This window comes from Oncorhynchus clarkii, chromosome 4 (assembly GCF_045791955.1).
Source record: "Oncorhynchus clarkii lewisi isolate Uvic-CL-2024 chromosome 4, UVic_Ocla_1.0, whole genome shotgun sequence".
In the NCBI taxonomy this organism is placed as follows: Eukaryota; Metazoa; Chordata; class Actinopteri; order Salmoniformes; family Salmonidae; genus Oncorhynchus; species Oncorhynchus clarkii.
In genome coordinates this window covers 44,215,404-44,238,226 of record NC_092150.1, presented here as the reverse complement: position 1 = coordinate 44,238,226, position 22,823 = coordinate 44,215,404, and the positions used below count along the sequence as shown (strand labels likewise).

General features: G+C 42.2%; 1 protein-coding gene across 2 annotated transcripts in view; it reads left to right on the top strand.

The window, feature by feature from the left end:
- Window positions 1-20,594, top strand: part of LOC139407512 (adhesion G protein-coupled receptor L4) — a 34,731-nt gene extending 14,137 nt beyond the window's left edge. Inside the window, exons 8-16 of one of the 2 annotated variants that reach the window (XM_071151302.1) lie at window positions 15,816-15,929; window positions 16,176-16,375; window positions 16,705-16,884; window positions 17,672-17,875; window positions 18,104-18,324; window positions 18,412-18,478; window positions 18,733-18,824; window positions 19,115-19,283; window positions 19,545-20,594. In XM_071151302.1, coding sequence (XP_071007403.1) covers window positions 15,816-15,929; window positions 16,176-16,375; window positions 16,705-16,884; window positions 17,672-17,875; window positions 18,104-18,324; window positions 18,412-18,478; window positions 18,733-18,824; window positions 19,115-19,283; window positions 19,545-19,607 — 1,310 coding nt within the window. In that variant the 3' untranslated portion in view covers window positions 19,608-20,594. The remainder of the gene's footprint in view (window positions 1-15,815; window positions 15,930-16,175; window positions 16,376-16,704; window positions 16,885-17,671; window positions 17,876-18,103; window positions 18,325-18,411; window positions 18,479-18,732; window positions 18,825-19,114; window positions 19,284-19,544) is intronic. The other variant, XM_071151303.1, reaches the window with a different exon arrangement.
- Window positions 20,595-22,823: the final 2,229 nt, after the last annotated feature.

The window sequence follows — 22,823 nt, the reverse complement described above, 5'->3', positions numbered from 1 at the left end:
TTACAGTTTAAGTAGATTATATTGATTATGCCCAAAGATACCCTACATTTAATATACTATATTTTTGGGGCAATCCACACTGCTCCTTTTAACAAATTCCACTCCCTAAACCACCTCACTGACTTGAAGAAAAGTGTTTATCGCTGCGTTACAGTAGGTGGCAGCACCTCTTAAACCCCACAGAAGAAGCCAAAAAGCATTCAACAGGAAGTTACCATCCATCCTTCGTATGCTAGCTAGCTCAAGCTGGCTAACATTAGCCACACCTCATGCTCTTTACAGACATTGTGGCCGTGGTATCAAATCAAATCAAATCAAATTTTATTTGTCACATACACATGGTTAGCAGATGTTAATGCGAGTGTAGTGAAATGCTTGTGCTTCTAGTTCCGACAATGCAGTAATAACCAACAAGTAAACTAACTAACAATTCCAAAACTACTGTCTTATACACAGTGTAAGGGGATAAAGAATATGTACATAAAGATATATGGATGAGTGATGGTACAGAGCAGCATAGGCAAGATACAGTAGATGGTATCGAGTACAGTATATACATATGAGATGAGTATGTAAACAAAGTGGCATAGTTAAAGTGGCTAGTGATACATGTATTACATAAGGATGCAGTAGATGATATAGAGTACAGTATATACGTATACATATGAGATGAATAATGTAGGGTATGTAAACATTATATTAGGTAGCATTGTTTAAAGTGGCTAGTGATATATTTTACATCATTTCCCATCAATTCCCATTATTAAAGTGGCTGGAGTTGAGTCAGTGTGTTGGCAGCAGCCACTCAATGTTAGTGATGGCTGTTTAACAGTCTGATGGCCTTGAGATAGAAGCTGTTTTTCAGTCTCTCGGTCCCAGCTTTGATGCACCTGTACTGACCTCGCCTTCTGGATGATAGCGGGGTGAACAGGCAGTGGCTCGGGTGGTTGTTGTCCTTGATGATCTTTATGGCCTTCCTGTAACATTGGGTGGTGTAGGTGTCCTGGAGGGCAGGTAGTTTGCCCCCGGTGATGCGTTGTGCAGACCTCACTACCCTCTGGAGAGCCTTACGGTTGTGGGCGGAGCAGTTGCCGTACCAGGCGGTGATACAGCCCGCCAGGATGCTCTCGATTGTGCATCTGTAGAAGTTTGTGAGTGCTTTTGGTGACAAGCCGAATTTCTTCAGCCTCCTGAGGTTGAAGAGGCGCTGCTGCGCCTTCTTCACGATGCTGTCTGTGTGAGTGGACCAATTCAGTTTGTCTGTGATGTGTATGCCGAGGAACTTAAAACTTACTACCCTCTCCACTACTGTTCCATCGATGTGGATAGGGGGGTGTTCCCTCTGCTGTTTCCTGAAGTCCACAATCATCTCCTTAGTTTTGTTGACGTTGAGTGTGAGGTTATTTTCCTGACACCACACTCCGAGGGCCCTCACCTCCTCCCTGTAGGCCGTCTCGTCGTTGTTGGTAATCAAGCCTACCACTGTTGTGTCGTCCGCAAACTTGATGATTGAGTTGGAGGCGTGCGTGGCCACGCAGTCGTGGGTGAACAGGGAGTACAGGAGAGGGCTCAGAACGCACCCTTGTGGGGCCCCAGTGTTGAGGATCAGCGGGGTGGAGATGTTGTTGCCTACCTCACCACCTGGGGGCAGCCCGTCAGGAAGTCCAGTACCCAGTTGCACAGGGCGGGGTCGAGACCCAGGGTCTCGAGCTTGATGACGAGCTTGGAGGGTACTATGGTGTTGAATGCCGAGCTGTAGTCGATGAACAGCATTCTCACATAGGTATTCCTCTTGTCCAGATGGGTTAGGGCAGTGTGCAGTGTGGTTGAGATTGCATCGTCTGTGGACCTATTTGGGCGGTAAGCAAATTGGAGTGGTTCTAGGGTGTCAGGTAGGGTGGAGGTGATATGGTCCTTGACTAGTCTCTCAAAGCACTTCATGATGACGGAAGTGAGTGCTACGGGGCGGTAGTCGTTTAGCTCAGTTACCTTAGCTTTCTTGGGAACAGGAACAATGGTGGCCCTCTTGAAGCATGTGGGAACAGCAGACTGGTATAGGGATTGATTGAATATGTCCGTAAACACACCGGCCAGCTGGTCTGCGCATGCTCTGAGGGCGCGGCTGGGGATGCCGTCTGGGCCTGCAGCCTTGCGAGGGTTAACACGTTTAAATGTTTTACTCACCTCGGCTGCAGTGAAGGAGAGTCCGCATGTTTTCGTTGCAGGCCGTGTCAGTGGCACTGTATTGTCCTCAAAGCGGGCAAAAAAGTTATTTAGTCTGCCTGGGAGCAAGACATCCTGGTCCGTGACTGGGCTGGTTTTCTTCTTGTAGTCCGTGATTGACTGTAGACCCTGCCACATACCTCTTGTGACTGAGCCGTTGAATTGAGATTCTACTTTGTCTCTATACTGACGCTTAGCTTGTTTGATAGCCTTGCGGAGGGAATAGCTGCACTGTTTGTATTTGGTCATGTTACCAGTCACCTTGCCCTGATTAAAAGCAGTGGTTCGCGCTTTCAGTTTCACGCGAATGCTGCCATCAATCCACGGTTTCTGGTTAGGGAATGTTTTAATCGTTGCTATGGGAACGACATCTTCAACGCACGTTCTAATGAACTCGCACACCGAATCAGCGTATTCGTCAATGTTGTTATCTGACGCAATACGAAACATATCCCAGTCCACGTGATGGAAGCAGTCTTGGAGTGTGGAATCAGCTTGGTCGGACCAGCGTTGGACAGACCTCAGCGTGGGAGCTTCTTGTTTTAGTTTCTGTCTGTAGGCAGGGATCAGCAAAATGGAGTCATGGTCAGCTTTTCCGAAAGGAGGGCGGGGCAGGGCCTTATATGCGTCGCGGAAGTTAGAATAACAATGATCCAAGGTTTTTCCAGCCCTGGTTGCGCAATCGATATGCTGATACAATTTAGGGAGTCTTGTTTTCAGACTAGCCTTGTTAAAATCCCCAGCTATAATGAATTCAGCCTCAGGATGTATGGATTCCAGTTTGCAAAGAGTCAAATAAAGTTTGTTCAGAGCCATCGATGTGTCTGCTTGGGGGGGAATATATACGCTGTGATTATAATCGAAGAGAATTCTCTTGGTAGATAATGCGGCCGACATTTGATTGTGAGGAATTCTAAATCAGGTGAACAGAAGGATTTGAGTTCCTGTATGTTTCTGTGATCACACCACGTCTCGTTAGCCATAAGGCATACGCCCCCGCCCCTCTTCTTACCAGAAAGATGTTTGTTTCTGTCGGCGCGATGCGTGGAGAAACCCGCTGGCTGCACCGCCTCCGATAGCGTCTCTCCAGTGAGCCATGTTTCCGTGAAGCAAAGAACATTACAGTCTCTGATGTCCCTCTGGAATGCTACCCTTGCTCGGATTTCATCAACCTTGTTGTCAAGAGACTGGACATTGGCGAGAAGAATGCTAGGGAGTGGTGCACGATGTGCCCGTATCCGGAGTCTGACCAGAAGACCGCCTCGTTTCCCTCTTTTACGGAGTCGTTTTTTTGGGTCGCCGGCTGGGATCCATTCCGTTGTCCTGGTTGAAAGGCAGAACACAGAATCCGCTTCGCGAAAATCATATTCTTGGTTGTACTGATTGTGAGTTGACACTGATCTTATATTCAGTAGTTCTTCTCGACTGTATCTATTATCTAGTGGGAACCCCGTTTGCACGACAGGCTCTGGTGCCTTCCTGCCGTGGGCTCAAAACAAAAGAGAAAATCCTACATGTAGTTGTGTAGTACCTCATCTGTCCTCCTTTGTGATTTGTCAACTTTTCACCAAAGTTAGTGCTAGTGCGCTCGGTGACTGACATCTGGAATCAATTTATTTGAGATTTTTCTCGCTATATACACTGTATCTACAAAAGCATGTGGACACCCCTTCAAATTTGTGGATTTGGCTATATCAGCCACACCTGTTGCTGACAGGTGTATAAAATCGAGCACACATGCATGCAATATCCATAGACAAACATTGGCAGTAGAATGGCCTTACTGAAGAGCTCAGTATCTTTCAACGTGGCACCATCATAGGATGCCACCTTTCCAACAAGGCAGTTTGTCAAATTTCTGCCCTGCTAGAGCTGCTCCGGTCAACATGGCTCAGCTGTGAAGTGGTAGTCTACACAAGCTTACAGAACAGGACTGCCAAGTGCTGAGGCTCGTAGTGCGTAAAAATTGTGGGACAACCTCCATATCAATACCCATGATTTTTTAAATTCGATATTTGACGAGCAGGTGTTCACATACTTTTTGTCATGTAGTGTAGCTACTGGATTTCCCTGACTCTCCCTCGGCCCGGTGAAGTGCCCGCCTCCCCCTCGCTTTGGTATCTAACACAGCCTGCTCTCTTAAAAGTTTTACCATCGGATTGGCCCCCGCCATCAATCTGTAACACGGAACCCAAACCGGCTGTGCGCGTGCGCCATCGTGCATAAACGTATTTTGTCCCCCCACACCAAACGTGATAACGACAAGCAGGTTAAAATATCAAAACAAACATTACATTAATTTGGGGACAGGTCGAAAAGCATTAAACATCAATGGCAATTTAGCTAGCTAGATCGCTTGCACTTGCTAGCTAATTTGCCTTATTTAGCTAGCTTGCTGTTGCCAGCTATTATTTTATTTATTTAATTTTACCCTCTTTTTCTCCCCAATTTCATGGTATCCAATTGTTAGTAGCTACTATCTTGTCTCATCGCTACAACTCCCGTACGGGCTCGGGAGAGACGAAGGTCGAAAGTCATGCGTCCTCCGATACACAAAACCCAAACAATCCGCACTGCATCTTAACACAGCGCGCATCCAACCCGGAAGCCTGCCGCACTAATGTGTCGGAGGAAACACCGTGCACCCGTTGCCAGCTAATTTGTCCTGGGATATAAACACTGAGTTGCTATTTTACCTGAAATGCACAAGGTCCTCTACTCCGACAATTAATCCACACATAAAATGGTCAACCGAATCATTACTGGTCATCTCTCCTTCCAGACTTTTTCATCTTTGAACTTATATGGTGATTGGCATCTACATTTTCATAGTATTAAAACGACGACCAGCAACAAAGTTCGTTTTTCAATCACCCACTTGGGTATAATCAATGAGGAGATAGCACGTGGGTACCTGCTTCTATAAACCAATGAGGAGATGGGAGAGGCAGGACTTTCAGTGCGATCTGCTTTAGAAATAGAATAGAGTTCTATTTTAGCCTTTGGCAACGCAGACGCTCGCGAGCAGTGTGGGTGCAATAATTGAATAACATAGATTCCTAAATTTATTTTGCAATGCTCGCGCACGCGACGCGAGCGGTGTGGTCAGGGTATTAGTCTGCTCTCTCTTTGCTTTTCATCTGCGTTTATGTTTTAGTTCTGTTATGTTGTGTTGTGTTCTAGCTGGTTTCCAGAAGTTGTGCTCTAGCTTGCCGACGATAAACGTGGGGGTTTGCTAGGCTGGCTAGGCTAATACCTAGTTGGCGAAATAGCTAACATTAGCTGGCTGGCTAAGATAACTTTATATAGCTACCATTCTTTGATAACTGGATTACTTTAATGTAGCTGTAAACTAGGTGTTGATAGTGACTGGCTGACTCATTCAATGCTAACATCAGCAGGCTGACTAATAGAGCTAACGTTAGCAGGCTAGTTGGCTAGTAACCTTGCAAGTTGATTTCTAACAATAAATTCATAAAGTATTTGCTTGTAAAATTGTCTGAAAATGTAATTGAAACCAGCATGGGTGCAATGAGTGCAAAATATTTGGTTTAATTTGAAGTTATACATTTGAAGTTATTTCTGTTGGAGTTTATGTTATGGTGAATAGGCTTGCTTGCCAAGTCCTTCATATTACATCACATCCCAGAAAAACATTTTCAGACGTGACTTTGGCATTCTTCAGAATTCTGATAGAAAAATAGAAAAGTGAGGTGTAACTTTGCATTGGGTCTTTGCATGTGCATACTAGTGCAAATCCATATGTTAAGTGTGGTGACATTTATGCTACCCAACCTTTAATGACAGAATATATTTTAAACTTAGTGCACATTAACTTTTATATGACAAATAAAATAATAATTATGATATAATTATTTTATCTATAGGTGTGAAAAAGGTGTTCATGCATTGATAAGCACACCAAAGACGGCATTAATGATAAGAAGTCAAATTAAGATGGCACTTCTAAAAGCCTATTTCACACCATTCATTTTGATTTCAGCACAATTTCTCTAGCCTGGATTTTGACTCGTGCATGGAAAAAGCGGATCATTCAACGAAGACGGTGGACCTTGTTAGTTACCTTAGTTATCTAGTAAAACAATGGTCAAATCAACACGTTTGAAAATGTTTCTCGCTTTTAGTTGTTTTCTCGGTTGTTCATGCACCAGATTGGAATTAAACTTTTTTTGTTCAAGTAAGTAACGTTTCTACTTTCCTTCATTTATGTGTAGTTTTACTTGTGTAATGTCAACAAGGACAATAACGCAAGCTAGCCTAGCCAGCTAATTAACGTTCCTTGGCTATCTAGTTTGTTAACGTTAGCTAGCTAAAAACATTAACATGGCTGTTGCTAGCTAGCTAAATGCTGTTAAGTTGCTATCTTATTGTGTCCTTGCTAGTCAAGTTACTTAGCTAGCTAACTTACTAACGTTAGATGGTTTGCTAATGTTAGTTAGTCAATGTGGTTAGCTAGCTAACTAACATGATATGTACATTCAGAGGATAAATAATTGAAACCAGCATGGGTGCAATGAGTGCAAAATATTTGGTTTAATTTGAAGTTATACATTTGAAGTTATTTCTGTTGGAGTTTATGTTATGGTGAATAGGCTTGCTTGCCAAGTCCTTCATATTACATCACATCCCAGAAAAACATTTTCAGACGTGACTTTGGCATTCTTCAGAATTCTGATAGAAAAATAGAAAAGTGAGGTGTAACTTTGCATTGGGTCTTTGCATGTGCATACTAGTGCAAATCCATATGTTAAGTGTGGTGACATTTATGCTACCCAACCTTTAATGACAGAATATAGCTAGTTAACTAACATGATATGTACATTCAGAGGATAAAATATAACCTTTATTCATGTAGCTAATCTGGTATGGGTGGTAGGGAAGGGAAATATGTTAACATAGTGTGCCATTTCTAATACTTTCTAATCCTACATTTTGTAGCTTTGGTTTCTGCTGTAATGGGTGCCAAGGACCTGAAGTCGACGGTGTGGTGGATGCTATCTTGCACCATCTTGCCATCGCCACAACCTGGATAATTCCATGCTGCTACTGGACAGTATGTTGTCCAACTCGCTTTGCACATGGGAAAACAATGTCCACTATGGATATCCATGTGGGCAATTTAATGATTTGTTGTATATTGTTTATGTACAATGTCACTTATTTGATTGCTTTACTGAATCACTTTGATTACTGTCACTTTTTTTGCCATTGCACTGTCAATAAATGTATTTTATTTTAATTTATTTATTTGTCGTCACCTGTTGATCACCTGTTGATCCAGGGAGCCAGGACTGGCCTTAGTTATCGTATAACCTATCACTGTCAATAAATGTATTTTATTTTTATTTATTTATTTGTCGTCACCTGTTGATCCAGGGAACCAGGACTGGCCTTAGTTATCGTATATGTTTTGGACACACATAATCAAACTGAAAAAATTGCTTGCCCCCGGCTGTAGTGTCGCCTGTCGGGAGAAGGGTGGCTGGGTCATGTGAGAAAAGTGTCACGTCAGCGGGAGGAACATGGCTGCCGCGTGACTCATGCAACCTATCAGGAGTTCCCCGTCAATGAGGACGATGGGCAAAAAAAGCTGTTACACGGCACCTGACGACGTCCTTCCGAATGCCCATTGCTAACTGGGTTGTTGTTCAACGCAACGTGCCATTCCATAATGGCTGCTGTGGCTACTGCTTGCTAGCTAGCATGTTTAAAAAACAGCAGTTGTTCAGCCTTCTCAGTGTAACAGTTGGGATAATGGGATAATTCAGAGTACAACGCATGTCTCATCCCGATATTTCATGCCAACTCAGCAGTGTCTTAATCTACACAGGCAGCCTGTCTGACCCTAGTGCGTCTGTAAGCCAGCTGGTCGGCTCTGCTTGCTAACATACAACTTGCAATTTAAAACTTATTCGACCATCAAAAGGTTTGGGTCTGGAGTAAAAACATATGGGGTTGATGTCCCAGAAGCCCACACTGTACAACTTTTCCCTTTCAATTGACAGCATTATGCTGGCTCCGGAGTTGCCAACTTAGTACTGCAATATAACTTTACAGCAGAGATGCTGTAATATATTTTACAATACTATTTTCCTTATTGTAAAACATTACTGCAGTAGAAATATATGTTATAAAGCGACATTACAGTATTAAGCTGGAAATTCTAGTGCCAGTATAATGCTGTAAATGTACAGTGTAATTCTCCCTGAAATCTAAATGTGTAAAAAAAAAACATACAGTTGATGTTGAAGGTTTTATACATACACTTAGGTTGGAGTCACTAAAAGTTGTTTTTCAACCGCTCCACAACCGCTGCCAAAACTATAGTTTAATTCACTGTATCACAATTCCAGTGGGTCAGAAGTTTGCATGCACTATGTTGACTGTGCCTTTAAATAGCTTGGAAAATACCAGAAAATGATGTCATGGCTTTAGAAGCTTCTGATAGGCTAATTGACATAATTTGAGTCAATTGGAGGTGTACCTGTGGATGTATTTCAAGGCCTACCTTAAAACTCAGTGCCTCTTTGCTTGACATCATGGGGAAATAAGCCAAGACCTCAGAAAAAAAATGGTAGACCATTACAAGTCTGGTTCATCCTTGGGAACAATTTCCAAATGCCTGAAGGTACCACGTTCATCTTTACAAACAATAGTACGAAAGTATAAACACCATGGGACCACGCAGCCATCATACCGCTCAGGAAGGAGACGCGTTCTGTCTCCTAGAGATGAACGTACTTTGGTGCAAAAAGTGCAAATCAATTCCAGAACAACAGCAAAGGACCTTGTGAAGATGCTGGAGGAAACAGGTACAAAAGTATCTATATCCACAGGAAAACGAGTCCTATATCAACATAACCTGAAATTCCGCTCAGCGAGGAAGAAGCCACTGCTGCAAAACTGCCATAAAAAAGCCAGACTACGAATTGCAACTGCACATGGGGACAAAGATCGTACTTTTTGGAGAAATGTCCTCTGGTTTGATGAAACAAAAATAGAACTGTTTGGCCATAAAAATAGAACTGTTTGGCCATGCTTTGCTGTAGGAGTGACTGTTGCACTTCACAAAATAGATGGCGTCATGAGGAACGAAAATTATGTGGATATATTGAAGCAACATCTCAAGACATTAGTCAGGAAGTTTAAGCTTGGTCGCAAATGGGTCTTCCAAATGGACAATGACCAATGTTGTGGCAAAATGGCTTAAGGACTTAAGGACAACAAAGTGAAGGTATTTGAGTGGCCATCACAAAGCCCTGACCTCAAGCCTTTAAATTTGTGGGCAGAGCTGAAAAGTGTGTGCGAGCAAGGAGGCCTACAAACCTGACTCAATTACACCAGCTCTGTCAGGAGGAATGGGCCAAATTTCACCCAACTTATTGTGGGAAGCTTGTGGAAGGCTACCCAAAATGTTTGACCCAAGTGAAACAATTTGAAGGCAATGCTACCAAATACTAATTTAGCATGCATAAACTTCTGCCCCACTGGGAATGTGATAAAATAAATTAAAGTTGAAATAAATCATTATCTCTACTATTATTCTGACATTTCACATTCTTAAAATAAAGTGGTGATCCTAACTGACCTAAGACAGGGAATGTTTACTCGGACTAAATGTCAGGAATTGTGAAAAATTGAGTTTAAATGTACTGGGCTAAGGTATATGTAAACTTGACTTCAACTGTACATTTTTACATTAAATACATTTATTCAAATTGGTGACAACATATTAATAGAATTGACAATGAAGTAACAACAGTTAACACATAAGAGCACCAAATAAGAGCATCATTAGAACACTAATTTATAAACTATATTGTGTGCCTGTGCATTGGAGATGTGGGGGAGAGAGAGACAAAGAGAGAGAGAGAGAGATGGAGTTAAAATTGGGATTGGCTACAATCCTAGATCTATGATCAGGAGCAACTCTATTCTGGGTATGGTGTTTCAGAGGTGGTGAAACACACAACGGGACAGTTTGGACAGGAGAGCATCCAGGAGAGAGAAGTCAGTGCAGCATCAAGCGTTCCCCATGAGTCGCCATAACAATCCTCCTAATTTCTGATTTGTTAGCTCTTCTCACCCCTAGGACAACCATAGAAAAATAAAGAATACAGTATAATGAGAGACAGAGCGCACCAGGGCTGTTACTCTGTGGGTAAAAAGAAAGGTGACAAGGGACATATCAAGAATGTGTGTGTGTGTGTGTGTCTGTACTTACCACACTAGAGGACTTCATTCAAACTCAGTGAGCTCTTGGAAGAATGGGTTATTGTAGGGGTTGAGAACGGCGGGCGGGAAGCCTAGTGGTTAGAGCATTGGGCCAGTAACCAAAAAGTTGCTGGATCCAATCCCTGAGCTGACAAGGTAAAAATCTGTCATTCTGAACAAGGAAGTTAACCCACTGTTCCCAGGTAGGCTGTCATTGTAAATAAGAATTTGTTCTTAACTGACTTGCCTGGTTAAATAAAAACATGTGTTTGGCCCTCATGTTTCATGAGCTGAAATAAAAGAGAGTTTTCCATATGCACAAAAAGCTGTCAAATTTGGTCCACATATTTGTTTAAATCCCTGTTAGTGAGCATTTCTTCCTTGCCAAGCTAATCCATCCACCTGACAGTTGTGGAATATGGAGAAGCTGATTAAACAACACGATCATTACACAGGTGCACCTTGTGCTGGGGGACAATAAAAGGCCGCTTTAAAATGTGCAATTTTGTCACACATCACAATGCCACAGATGCCTTAGGTTTGAGGGTGCATGCAATTGGCATGCTGACAGCAGGAATGTCCACCAGAGTTGTTGTCAGAGAATTGAATGCTAATTTCTGTACCAAAAGCCGCGTCCAACGTCGTTTTAGAGAATTTGGCAGAACGTCCAACCGGCCTCACAACTGCAGACCACGTGTAACCACACCAGCCCAGGACCTCCACATCCGGCTTCTTCACCTGCGGAATCGTCTGAGACCAGCGCCCCCCCCCCCCCCCCCCCCCCCCCCCACAGCTGATGAAACTGTGGGTTTGCACAACTGAAGAATTTCTGCACAAACTGTCAGAAACCATCTCAGGGAAGCTCATCTGTGTGCTCATCATCCTCACCAGGGTCTTTACCTAACTGCAGTTTGGCGTTGTAACCAACTTCAGTGGGTAAATGCTCACCTTCGATGGCTACTGGCACACTGGAGAAGTGTGCTCTTCACGGATGAATCCCGGTTTCAACTGATGGCGTTATGTGTTCGAGCGGTTTGCTGATGTCAATATTGTGAACAGAGTGCCCCATTGTGGCGGTTAGGTTATGGTATGGGCAAGCATAAGCAATGGTTAACAAACACAATTACATTTTATCGATGGCAATTTGAATGCACAGAGATACTTTGACAAGATCCTGAGGCCCATTGTCGTGCCATTCATCCGCCGCCTTCACCTCATGTTTCAGCATGATAATGCACGGCCTATGTCGCAAGGATCTGTACACAATTCCTAGCTGAAAATACTGAAAATGTCCCAATTCTTCCATGACCAGCATACTCACCCGACATGTCACCCATTGAACATGTTTGGGATGTTCTGGATCGACGTGTACAACAGCGTGTTCCAGTTTCCGCCAATATCCAGCAACTTTGCACAGCCATTGAAGAGGAGTGGGACAACATTCCACAGACCACAATCAACAGCCTGAACATCTCTATGCGAAGGAGATGTGTCATGCTGCATGAGGGAAATGGTAGTAATACCAGATACTGACTGGTTTTCTGATCCACTCCCCTAACTATTCTTTGAAGTTATCTGTGACCAACAGATGAATATCTGTATTCCCAGTGAAAATGTGTGAAATCCATAGATTAGGGCCTAGTTTATTTATTTCAATTGGCAGATTTCCTAATGAACTGTAACTCAGTAAAATATTTTAAATTGTTGCATGTGCATTTATATTTTCGGTGTAGTTTATGAAGTCAATTGAGGCAATGAACAAATACAAATAAGACGACTAGATTCACCTATTTCAATCCAATAAAACATTGATATACCAGACTCACAACATTTTCCTTTCTTTCTCTGCCACCAAATGTTTATATACTACTGGTAAAGTGAACAGGTTTGGCTAATACTGTAACATTATGCAACAAAGTTTGAGAGGATATATGGATACGGCTGAGAGCCGAGTGAACAGTGACAGGTTATGCCGTTCATGCTCTCCCCATTTAGCATACTGTATCACTGGACATCTAGATGGCTACCAATATTAGTAATTTATTTTGTAGGCTGTTATCTTACTTGACATATAAAAAAAATGGCCGAAAATGAATGGCCACGTTACTACCTACCTATGGTGACACTGTGATACAGCTCCCCAGTGGAATCACTTTAGATCGGAAAGCACCTCCACTGGTCATTCGCTGCAGCTGTGATTTATGTGTTAAATGCGGCCTTTCAATCATAATGTGCCGGTAATATATTTTGAACTGCTAGAAACGAGCCATTTTCTTAATTAATGGTGAAAACATAATGGTCACGAATCTGCACTCAGTTTATGATCAATGGCACTCAGAGGCTGAGGGAGAGCGACGCCTATCATCACAACAATCATTATCAGGGTGATTTGTTTTTTCGCTAGGTATCACAGAAATATATTTATGAGCAATTTAGGGCAGACCGAAATGGCTTGTGTCAGCTTGAGCTAGCTTATTATAGCTAGCTTGTAAATGTAAGGCAGCTAGCTAGCTAGCTAGGAAAACATGTAGTAATTCAACATTGGTTAGCAATAAAGATAAACAAGTCAAGGTACCTTCCCAGCAGCTGCTGAAAATATTATTCCACTTCACAGCTTTAAGAAGATATTTTACTAAAATAGTCTAGCTTTATATCTCACCTGACAGTATGAGGTTGGCACCTGAAACCGATCATTTGAATCTACAGTAGGAAAAATATATTACTGTAAAGAAGTACAGTATGTTGGATTATTTTTTACTCCAGGCTTCCAATTACAGGTAACAACACTATTTTCATAATTTTACCCATAATTCGGTGAAATCCACAGCAATAATGGTGTAAAACAGATTTACTTATTTTTTTCTGTGCATTCGGTGATTTACTGTTGACATGACTGAAAAGTCTTATGCAGGCCTAATGGCCGATTGTACTTGGCACATCTGAACAGAGTGCCAACCATAATTTGCAAACCGATTCTACATGTAGAAACCTGAGAAAATGTCGACAGTTAGATGCCTACCGGCGGTTGGTCCATAAAACACACAGCGCTGAACGAATGGTGAACAAACGGCATATGAACAACAGACCGTCATTTGGTGCAATGTGTTTTCTTCTTTACATCCAACTCTAACACCAAAAGCTATTCAATGCCTACTTTTTTATTTTATTTTTACTTTTACCCCTTTTTCTCTCCAATTGGTAGTTAGTTTTGGCCCATCGCTGCAACTCCCCTACGGACTCGGGAGAGGCAAAAGTAAAAAACCATGCCTCCTCCAAAACTGCCAAGCCGCACATCTTCTTGACACACTGCTCGCTTAACCCGGAAGCCAGCCGCACCAATGTGTCAGAGGAAACACTGTCCAGTTGGTGTCCGAAGTCAGCTTGCAGGCGCCCGGCCCACCACAAGGAGTCGCTAGAGCACGATGAGACATGGAAATCTCGGCCAGCCAAACCCTCCCCTAACCCGGATGACGCTGGTCCAATTGTGTGCCGCCTCACAGGTCTCTTAGTCACGGCCGGCTGTGACACAGCCTTGGATCGAACCTGGGTCTGTAGTGACGCCTCAAGCACTGTGATGCAGTGCCTTAGACCGCTGCGCCACTCTGGAGGCCACAATGCTTACTTTTGACCATATCCATTTTGATTGTATCAAAATGGGGATGATGCCGGGGATGATGCTACAGTGGGGAGAACAAGTATTTGATACACTGCCGATTTTGCAGGTTTTCTTACTTACAAAAGCATGTAGAGGTCTGTAATTTGTATCATAGGTACACTTCAACTGTGAGAGACGGAATCTAAAACAAAAATCCAGAAATTCACATTGTATGATTTTTAAGTAATTCATTTGCATTTTATTGCATGACATAAGTATTTGATACATCAGAAAAGCAGAACTTAATATTTGGTACAGAAGCCTTTGTTTGCAATTACAGAGATCATATGTTTCCTGTAGTTCTTGACCAGGTTTGCACACACTGGAGCAGGGATTTTAGCTCAGATCCTTCAGGTTTCGGGGCTGACGCAGGGCAATATGGACTTTCAGCTCCCTCCCAAAATGTTCTATTGGGTTCAGGTCTGGAGACTGGCTAGGCCACTCCAGGACCTTGAGATGCTTCTTACGGAGCCACTCCTTAGTTGCCCTGGCTGTGTGTTTTGGGTCGTTGTCATGATGGAAGACCCAGCCACGACCCATCTTCAATGCTCTTACTGAGGGAAGGAGGTTGTTGGACAAGATTTCGCGATACATGGTCCCATCCATCCTCCCCTCAATACAGTGCAGTCATCCTGTCCCCTTTGCAGAAAAGTAACCCCAAAGAATGATGTTTCCACCTCCATGCTTCACAGTTGGGATGGTGTTCTTGGGGTTGTACTCATCCTTCTTTTTCCTCCAAACACGGCGAGTGGAGTTTAGACCAAAAAGCTCTATTTTTGTCTCATCAGACCACATGACCTTCTCCCATTCCTCCTCTGGATCATCCAGATGGTCATTGGCAAACTTCAGACGGGCCTGGACATGCGCTGGCTTGAGCAGGGGGACCTTGCGTGCGCTGCAGGATTTTAATCCATGACGGCGTAGTGTGTTAATAATGGTTTTCTTTGAGACTGTGGTCCCAGCTCTCTTCAGGTCATTGACCAGGTCCTGCCGTGTAGTTCTGGGCTGATCCCTCACCTTCCTCATTATCATTGATGCCTCACGAGGTGAGATCTTGCATGGAGCCCCAGACCGAGGGTGACTGACCGTCATCTTGAACTAATTCTATTTTCTAATAATTGCGCCAACAGTTGTTGCCTTCTCACCAAGCTGCTTGCCTATTGTCCTGTAGCCCATCCCAGCCTTGTGCAGGTCTACAATGTTATCCCTGATATCCTTACACAGCTCTCTGGTCTTGTGGAGAGGTTGGAGTCTGTTTTATTGATTGTGTGGTCAGGTGTCTTTTATACAGGTAAGTGGAGAACAGAAAAAAACTAACAGGTCTGTGAGAGCCGGAATTTTTACTGGTTGGTAGGTGATCAAATACTTATGTCATGCAATAAAATGCAAATGAATTACTTAAAAATCATACAATGTGATTTTCTGGATTTTTTTTTCTGTCTCTCACAGTTGAAGTGTACCTATGATAAAAATTACAGACCTCTACATGCTTTGTAAGTAGGAAAAACTGTAAAATCGGCAGTGGATCAAATACTTGTTCTCCCCACTGTATATAGTTAAAGTCAGTTTTATGCTGAAAAAGTATTTATATGTGTTAAGATCTTGGTTTATTGGAAATCCATGTTCTATTGATGCAGATGCTGTATTAATCAGATAATTATTATTCCACTCAACTGAATCATTTCTGTTCTTTCATTTACAGAAATGAAACTCTACACTTTTGATGTCCAGCAAACAAAGAAAACCGAGCTCTCTGTCTCCATGGGAGGAGATCGTATCAACTTAAATCCTAAAAGGCAGAAGGGAAACAAAAATGGTAAGAGATCAGATTAAAGGGAAAAAACATTCACTATGACAACATTACGACATTATTGTCAGCTAAAGATGCATTTAAATGAGATGAGAATCTTATCAAAGTAACAAGTCAAATGTTGTTGTTTTTGGGGGAACCTCTACATTTGTCAAATGTAGAACCAGACACTAGCACTTACTGTATCAACACCTGACATAAACTTCAATATTACTACATTCAAATTCAATCTAATTTTTTTCTGTACATCAGGAAGTGTGTCCATAGTTTTCCTGCGGTATGACAGTGTCGGTGGCATCCTGAAACCAAACACTGACCCTGGTGTTACAGACTACACAAGCTACGCAGAAACAGGGGAAATCACTGTGAACTCTCGGGTGATAGCGGCTGCCATCAAACCTGCTGACATGTACCAGCTGGACCATGTGACCTTCACTCTCAGACACACAGAGGTATGTTTGCAGTCACGCAGACAGCCTAGACTCATCCATTAGCTCTCCAGTGGCAGACCGCTAACTTGTGACACACACACAAAATTACAACACAACAAGATTTTGTGTTACAATTTAAATTAAGTTATGGAGAGTTGTGATTAATATGTATGGCCATATGTTAGTTTAAAAGTGCATGCAGGCACGAAATGGTCGTTCAGTATTTCCACAATCAAAAGGTAGCCATTTGTTTTACACAAACCACCTTGTTTATTTTGTACCTTTTTCAAAAACATATTTTGCCATAACATATCCAATTCCTATCCTATTTCATTCCCTTTCTTTTGAAGCCTATTGACACTAAAGAAGATGTAACCAAATGTGCCTTTTGGGAGTACGATCCGGCCAGCATGCAGGGCCATTGGGCCACACAGGGCTGTGAGCAAACCCACGTCAACAGCACCACCACCACATGCTCCTGCAATCACCTCACACACTTTGCCATTCTCATGTCTTCTGGACGGGCCAACGTAAGTGTCCATACCATCCATATGAATGTATTCCAATCCCCTGTGGCTGTCTTGTTGGTGATCTGAACATCTTGCATGAAAGGCCAAATGGAAGTGATTTTTAATAGAAAAGACAAGCTAACTTGTATTTAGATTTTTTTAAAGGAGAGTGGAATTGCACCCTCTTTCATATTTTTTGTTGTTTATTCAGACAGCACATACATATATAGGGATATAGGGCAGGATAATAGAAAATGGTGATTGAACCCACAACCTTTTGGGCTCTATGCATAGTATTGGCGGCTATACCATTCAACCACACCTACTAGATTGTAGGTTTAACCTCTCAAACTCTGACGCCTTCCGGTGGCCTTTTCTAAACAACACATAATATTGTAAACTACCCTCATAAAGTACCGAGATACAGCAGGCCAAAAAAAACTGAAATGTACAGCTTTTTTGTTTGAGGAAAAGGAGATTTGAAAGTCTAGGTTTGAAATAAAATATGTCCCCAATTACAGTTCCAAAAGGATAAAAAAATATATTTAAAAAAATTCAGTTAATTGTTTATCTAATGGTGTCGCTCTAAACATGTGCAAATTCCCATAGGAACACACCCATTTGAAAAGCACAGGGCATTCTTATGACATTGCCAGCAGTAAGATGCGAGTTTGATTTCCAAAACCACAAGGGCTGAAGCTTTCAAATGATATGTCACTTTCTATTTTCTGACAACAACAAAACTAGGGGAGAAGCCGGGAGCTGTAAAAATGATTCACCATTCCATTGTGTTGGTTCTTCTTTTCAGATGGCGGCCCACTACAACATTCTGACCAGGATCACTCAGCTGGGAATGATCATCTCAATCATCTGCCTGTCCATGTGCATCTTCACCTTCTGGTTCTTCAGTGAGATACAGAGTACCAGAACCACCATTCACAAGAACCTGTGCTGCAGCCTCTTCATGGCTGAGTTCATCTTTCTGGTCGGGATCAATATGAACACCCATAAAGTGAGCACTGACTGCATTTCGGCTCCAGTAAATATTGAACAGTATATTCTTGAACATATAAAGACAGTATGTTGAATAAAGTGAACCTGTGTGTGTATTTGTGCCTCCGTCTGTATCTCATTTGCATTTGTTTACATGTGCAGTCACCCTTGCCTTATATGATTTCATAGATGGTAAGTCTGTCTAATTTGATAAAGGTCCATTTTGTTTCTCTTTCTCTACCCTCAGCTATTCTGCTCTATCATTGCTGGGCTTCTTCATTATTTCTTCTTAGCGGCTTTTGCCTGGATGTGCATTGAGGGGATCCATCTGTACCTGATAGTGGTTGGTGTCATCTACAACAAAGGATTCCTGCATCGCAACTTTTACATCTTTGGATATGGAAGCCCTGCAGTGGTGGTGGCCATTTCGGCTACACTTGGCTCCAAGTATTACGGTACCAATAAAGTGTAAGTAGAAAAAGGGAGTGTGCTTGTTAGGTGTTGTTGTAGCACTACACACCAGCATGTGGTTAAATAATGTTTTATGTTTCAAAGGTGTTGGCTGAGCACAGAAAATAACTTTATTTGGAGTTTCATTGGGCCTGCATGTTTGATTATCCTGGTAAGGTTCAACATTTTAATTTCATCATATTATTTTCAATACATTTTCACAAATTTTATTGGACATTCAAGAATTTCCTTTCTTTCAGAAATGTCTGGAAACACTGATTAAATCATTGTTATCATTTTGCATGTCAGTAATGGGTAATAAAGTTTATGACATTCCACAATTACATCAAAAAGTTGTTTACTCCAAAGAACATATTGCAGTAGTCTCTCAGTAGTTTCTCATGGTTTTGTATGCGTCTATCCAAGGTCAATCTCCTGGCTTTTGGAGTGATCATTTACAAAGTGTACCGACACACTGCTGTGAAGAAGCCAGAGATTAGCCATTACCAAAACATAAGGTAAGATTGATAAAAACATCCCAAGAATGTATTGACTTTATGCCAAAGACCCAGTGTTTGTTGAGGAAAACTCAACATGTGTAAAAAAAATTAAATAAATAAAGATTACTACAGTTAGTAAAGTTGTCACACAGAAGTATTGAATATTGAGCAGATACTTTACGTTAGGGCAGAACATGAGCTACAAACATTAGCATTAAGCTTATTGTATGAGCCTAAGTTAAGCACACATACTGTACATCAAGTCAGAATATGGCTCACAATGACAAAACTATATATGGTCCTTCTAGGTCCTGTGCTCGTGGTGCCCTTGCCCTTCTGTTCGTCCTGGGCGCCACCTGGACATTTGGCGTGTTGCACATTCTCAATGAGACTACCCTCACAGCCTATCTCTTCACCATTGCCAACGCTTTCCAAGGGATGTTCATCTTCATCTTCCTCTGTGTGTTGTCCAGAAAGGTAAAACCTTTCTCTAAAATAGGTTCATAATTATGGCCAGGGGGTTTTCCTGACCACATGACCTGACCAGGAGAAACGCAGGGCCCAGAGTTTTGCCTGGACATATCATATGGTCAGGAGATAAACAACTTCTGGCCCTATTTGTAATTACTTTAGCATTCCTTCATTTAATTTCTTTATTATAAAAATATTTTACCTCATCCACACACTGAGGCTAACTAATGCGTGTAACACATTCCCCATTCCATTTGACTTTACCAGATCCAAGAGGAGTATTACCGGCTGTTCAAAAATGTGCCATGTTGTTTTGAGTGCCTGAGATGAACAAGGCTGCGAAATCCAGAGGGCCCATCATCGGCAAAAGTTACTGGGGGACTCTGGAGTCTTTTTTTTAAAGTAGAGTACAGCACTGCAATATCTTTACCCCAATGTATGCTTTGTTTACCAGGCAAAGAGAATAATAATGAGAACAGACTTGTTCAACTGATGTAAATTGTTCATGTAGCAAATAATGTTTTGTGTTTAAATCTATTTTGTCTTCTCGTAAGATTGACTTAAAGGTAGACTCTGGGAAATGACATTGCCACAAGCAGCACCACAGCTTTGCGATAAGTGAGATGTAAGACTTCTCTCTCACACACAGCAGTATCTGCGCATGTGCACGGGTTCGCTTCACCACGGGCCCAAAACAGCTGAGTTGTTGCTGAAATTGACCCACTATGCTTTTTACATATACGGCACATCGCTGAGTCAACCTTAAATATTCTACATTTTGACTTGTAAGGATTTTTGGAGGGTTAGTTTTTTATCACTAAACATTTCACTGTCTTATCTTAAACCTAGAATCTTACTTCTGTTCTATTTTTATCTAATGACTGAGCATTCTCACATTACTTAACAGTTTCTCAGATACCTTATTAACTTGGTGCTCACCAGTTTGCACTTCTGTTTTCTATCAAAATCTCTCTTCATTGTTAGCAGATGGAGGATAAGGGTAGTACACCAACACGGCATGGTATGTCCTATTAAGTATTTCCTTTTAATAAAGATTCAGCTTTTTCAGTATGTGTGTCATAAGTTTGTAAATTATTCAAGTTAGTCAAAAACAAATAAAAATGCATTAAAATATAGACATAATGACCTCTTCTGAACGTTTTCCACTTTGTAAAACCTAAAGGTGTTTTCTTTATCTTCTCATCCCTTTAACAGTAGTTATTTGTGACCTGTTTCTGGAAACTAGGCGTATGTCGTGGGTCACTACTTCACAGGAGAGCCGTTTGCACCGAATAAAAATAAATAAATCAAAACACGTTTTTTGGCTGGCTCGCTAGCTAACATTACGTATATGCTCTCCACTTTCTGGAGGACCGAGTTTTGAAATGAGTGGAATTCGAGTATGATAGTTAAGGAGATGGAGAAAACGCCTGTCTCTGGATTACATCTTCAAACTAAGGGCAACCATGACATCCGACAGGAGATGCGTCCATCCATGATGTATAAGATAGTCTAGCTAGCGACATTTACAGATATTACACATTTCTAATTTTAACAGTCTTTTCATTTCAAGTTAGTGTACTGTTAGCTAACTAGCTAACGTTAGCTGGCTAGCTTGCTAGATATGGTCCTCTCATAGCACTTCATGATGACGGTAGTGAGTGCTATGGGGCGATAGTCATTTAGCTCAGTTACCTTCGCTTTCTTGGGAACAGGAACAATGGTGGCCCTCTTGAAGCATGTGGGAACAGCAGACTGGGATAAGGATTGATTGAAATCCGTAAAAGTCCGTAAACACACCAGCCAGCTGGTCTGCGCATGATCTGATGACGCCGTCTGGGCCGGCAGCCTTGCGAGGGTTAACACATTTAAATGTTTTACTCACGTTGGCTGCAGTGAATGAGAGTCCGCAGGTTTTGTTAGCGGGCTGTGTCAGTGGCAATGTGTTGTCCTCAAAGCGAGCAAATAAGTTGTTTAGTTTGTCTGGGAGCAAGACATTGTGGTCCGCAATGTATATGTGGTCCGCATTATCTTGCACAGAGGGAGGGAGTTCCCATCTCACTTTGTTCATGTTTTCTTTATTTTCTTTGCAAGCAACTTGTTTGCCAATGACATTGAAGTGAAGAAATTGTCCATGGTGAGATTATTCCCCTTGCCAACATAAGGTTCCACAAGCCTCATCACCACATTCTCCAACTCTCACGCCTGCTAACCGATGTGGATATTTTCCCAGAGATTGAAAGCCATTCAGCATGTACAATTACGAACGTTTTTACTGTGTAGCCTATTCCAAGTAGGCCAGAGTAGACTGATAAGACTGCTTTGATTTGGTGAACTGATATAGGGTACATACCATTTTAAGATTAGGCGTATAATTATAATGGATCAATACAATAGAATGGCCTGCCCTCATACTTTAATTTAATCTGTTATGTGTGAAATTAGTTTCGATATAGTTTCAGGTTCAGTTTCTAGGCAATTGTTGAGGCGATTTTCAGTCAAAATGACTGCTTAGTGGTTTTAGTGTTAAGGCATTTTGTCAGCTACAGATGCATTTAAATGTGACAAGAATCTTATCAAAGTAACAACACATGTTGTTCCTTTTCAGGAACCTCTCCATTTGTCAAATGTAGAACCAAACACTAGCACATATTGTATCAACACCTGATATAAACTTCAATATTACCTCATTCAAATTCGATATTTTTTATGTACATCAGGAAATAGTCCATAGTTTTCCTGCAGTAGGACAGTGTTGGTGACATCTTGAAACCAAACACTGACCCTGGTGTTACAGACTACATGTGCTATGCAGAGGCAGGGAAAATCACCCAACTCTCAGGGAGTTCTGGGAGTACGATACGGCCAGCATGCAGGGCTGTGAGCAAATCCAAGTCAACAGCACCGCGACCATATGTTCCTGCAATGACCTCACACACTTCGCCATTCTTCTGTCCTCTGGACGGGCCAACGTAAATGTCCACAGGATCGATGTGAATGTATTCCAATCCACTGTGAATATCTTGTTGGTAATCTAAATGTCTTGGATCAAAGGCAAGATTTAATTATTATCTTTGATGATATCCAATTGGTGGTTACTGTCTTTAATACAACATTGCTGCAACTCCCATATGGACTTGGGAGAGGCGAAGGTCGAGAGCCATGCGTCCTCCGAAACACGACCCCGCCAAGCCACACTTATTTTTGACACACTGCTCACTTAACCCAGAAGCCAGCCGCACTAATGTGTCAGAGGAAACACCGTACAGCTGGTGACTGAAGTCAGCGTGCATGCAAATGGCCCGCCACAAGAAGTCGCTAGAGCGCGATGGGACAAGGACATCCCGGCCAGCCAAACTTTCCCTAACCCGGATGACTCTGGGCCAATTGTGTGAAGCCTCATTGGTCTCCCGGTCGCGTCGGCTGCAACACAGCCTGGGATCAAACCCGGCGCTGTAGTGGCGCCTCTAGCACTGCGATGCAGTGCCTTAGACCGCTGCGCCACTCGGGGGGCTTATCTTTGATTTTCAATTGAAAACACTCGCT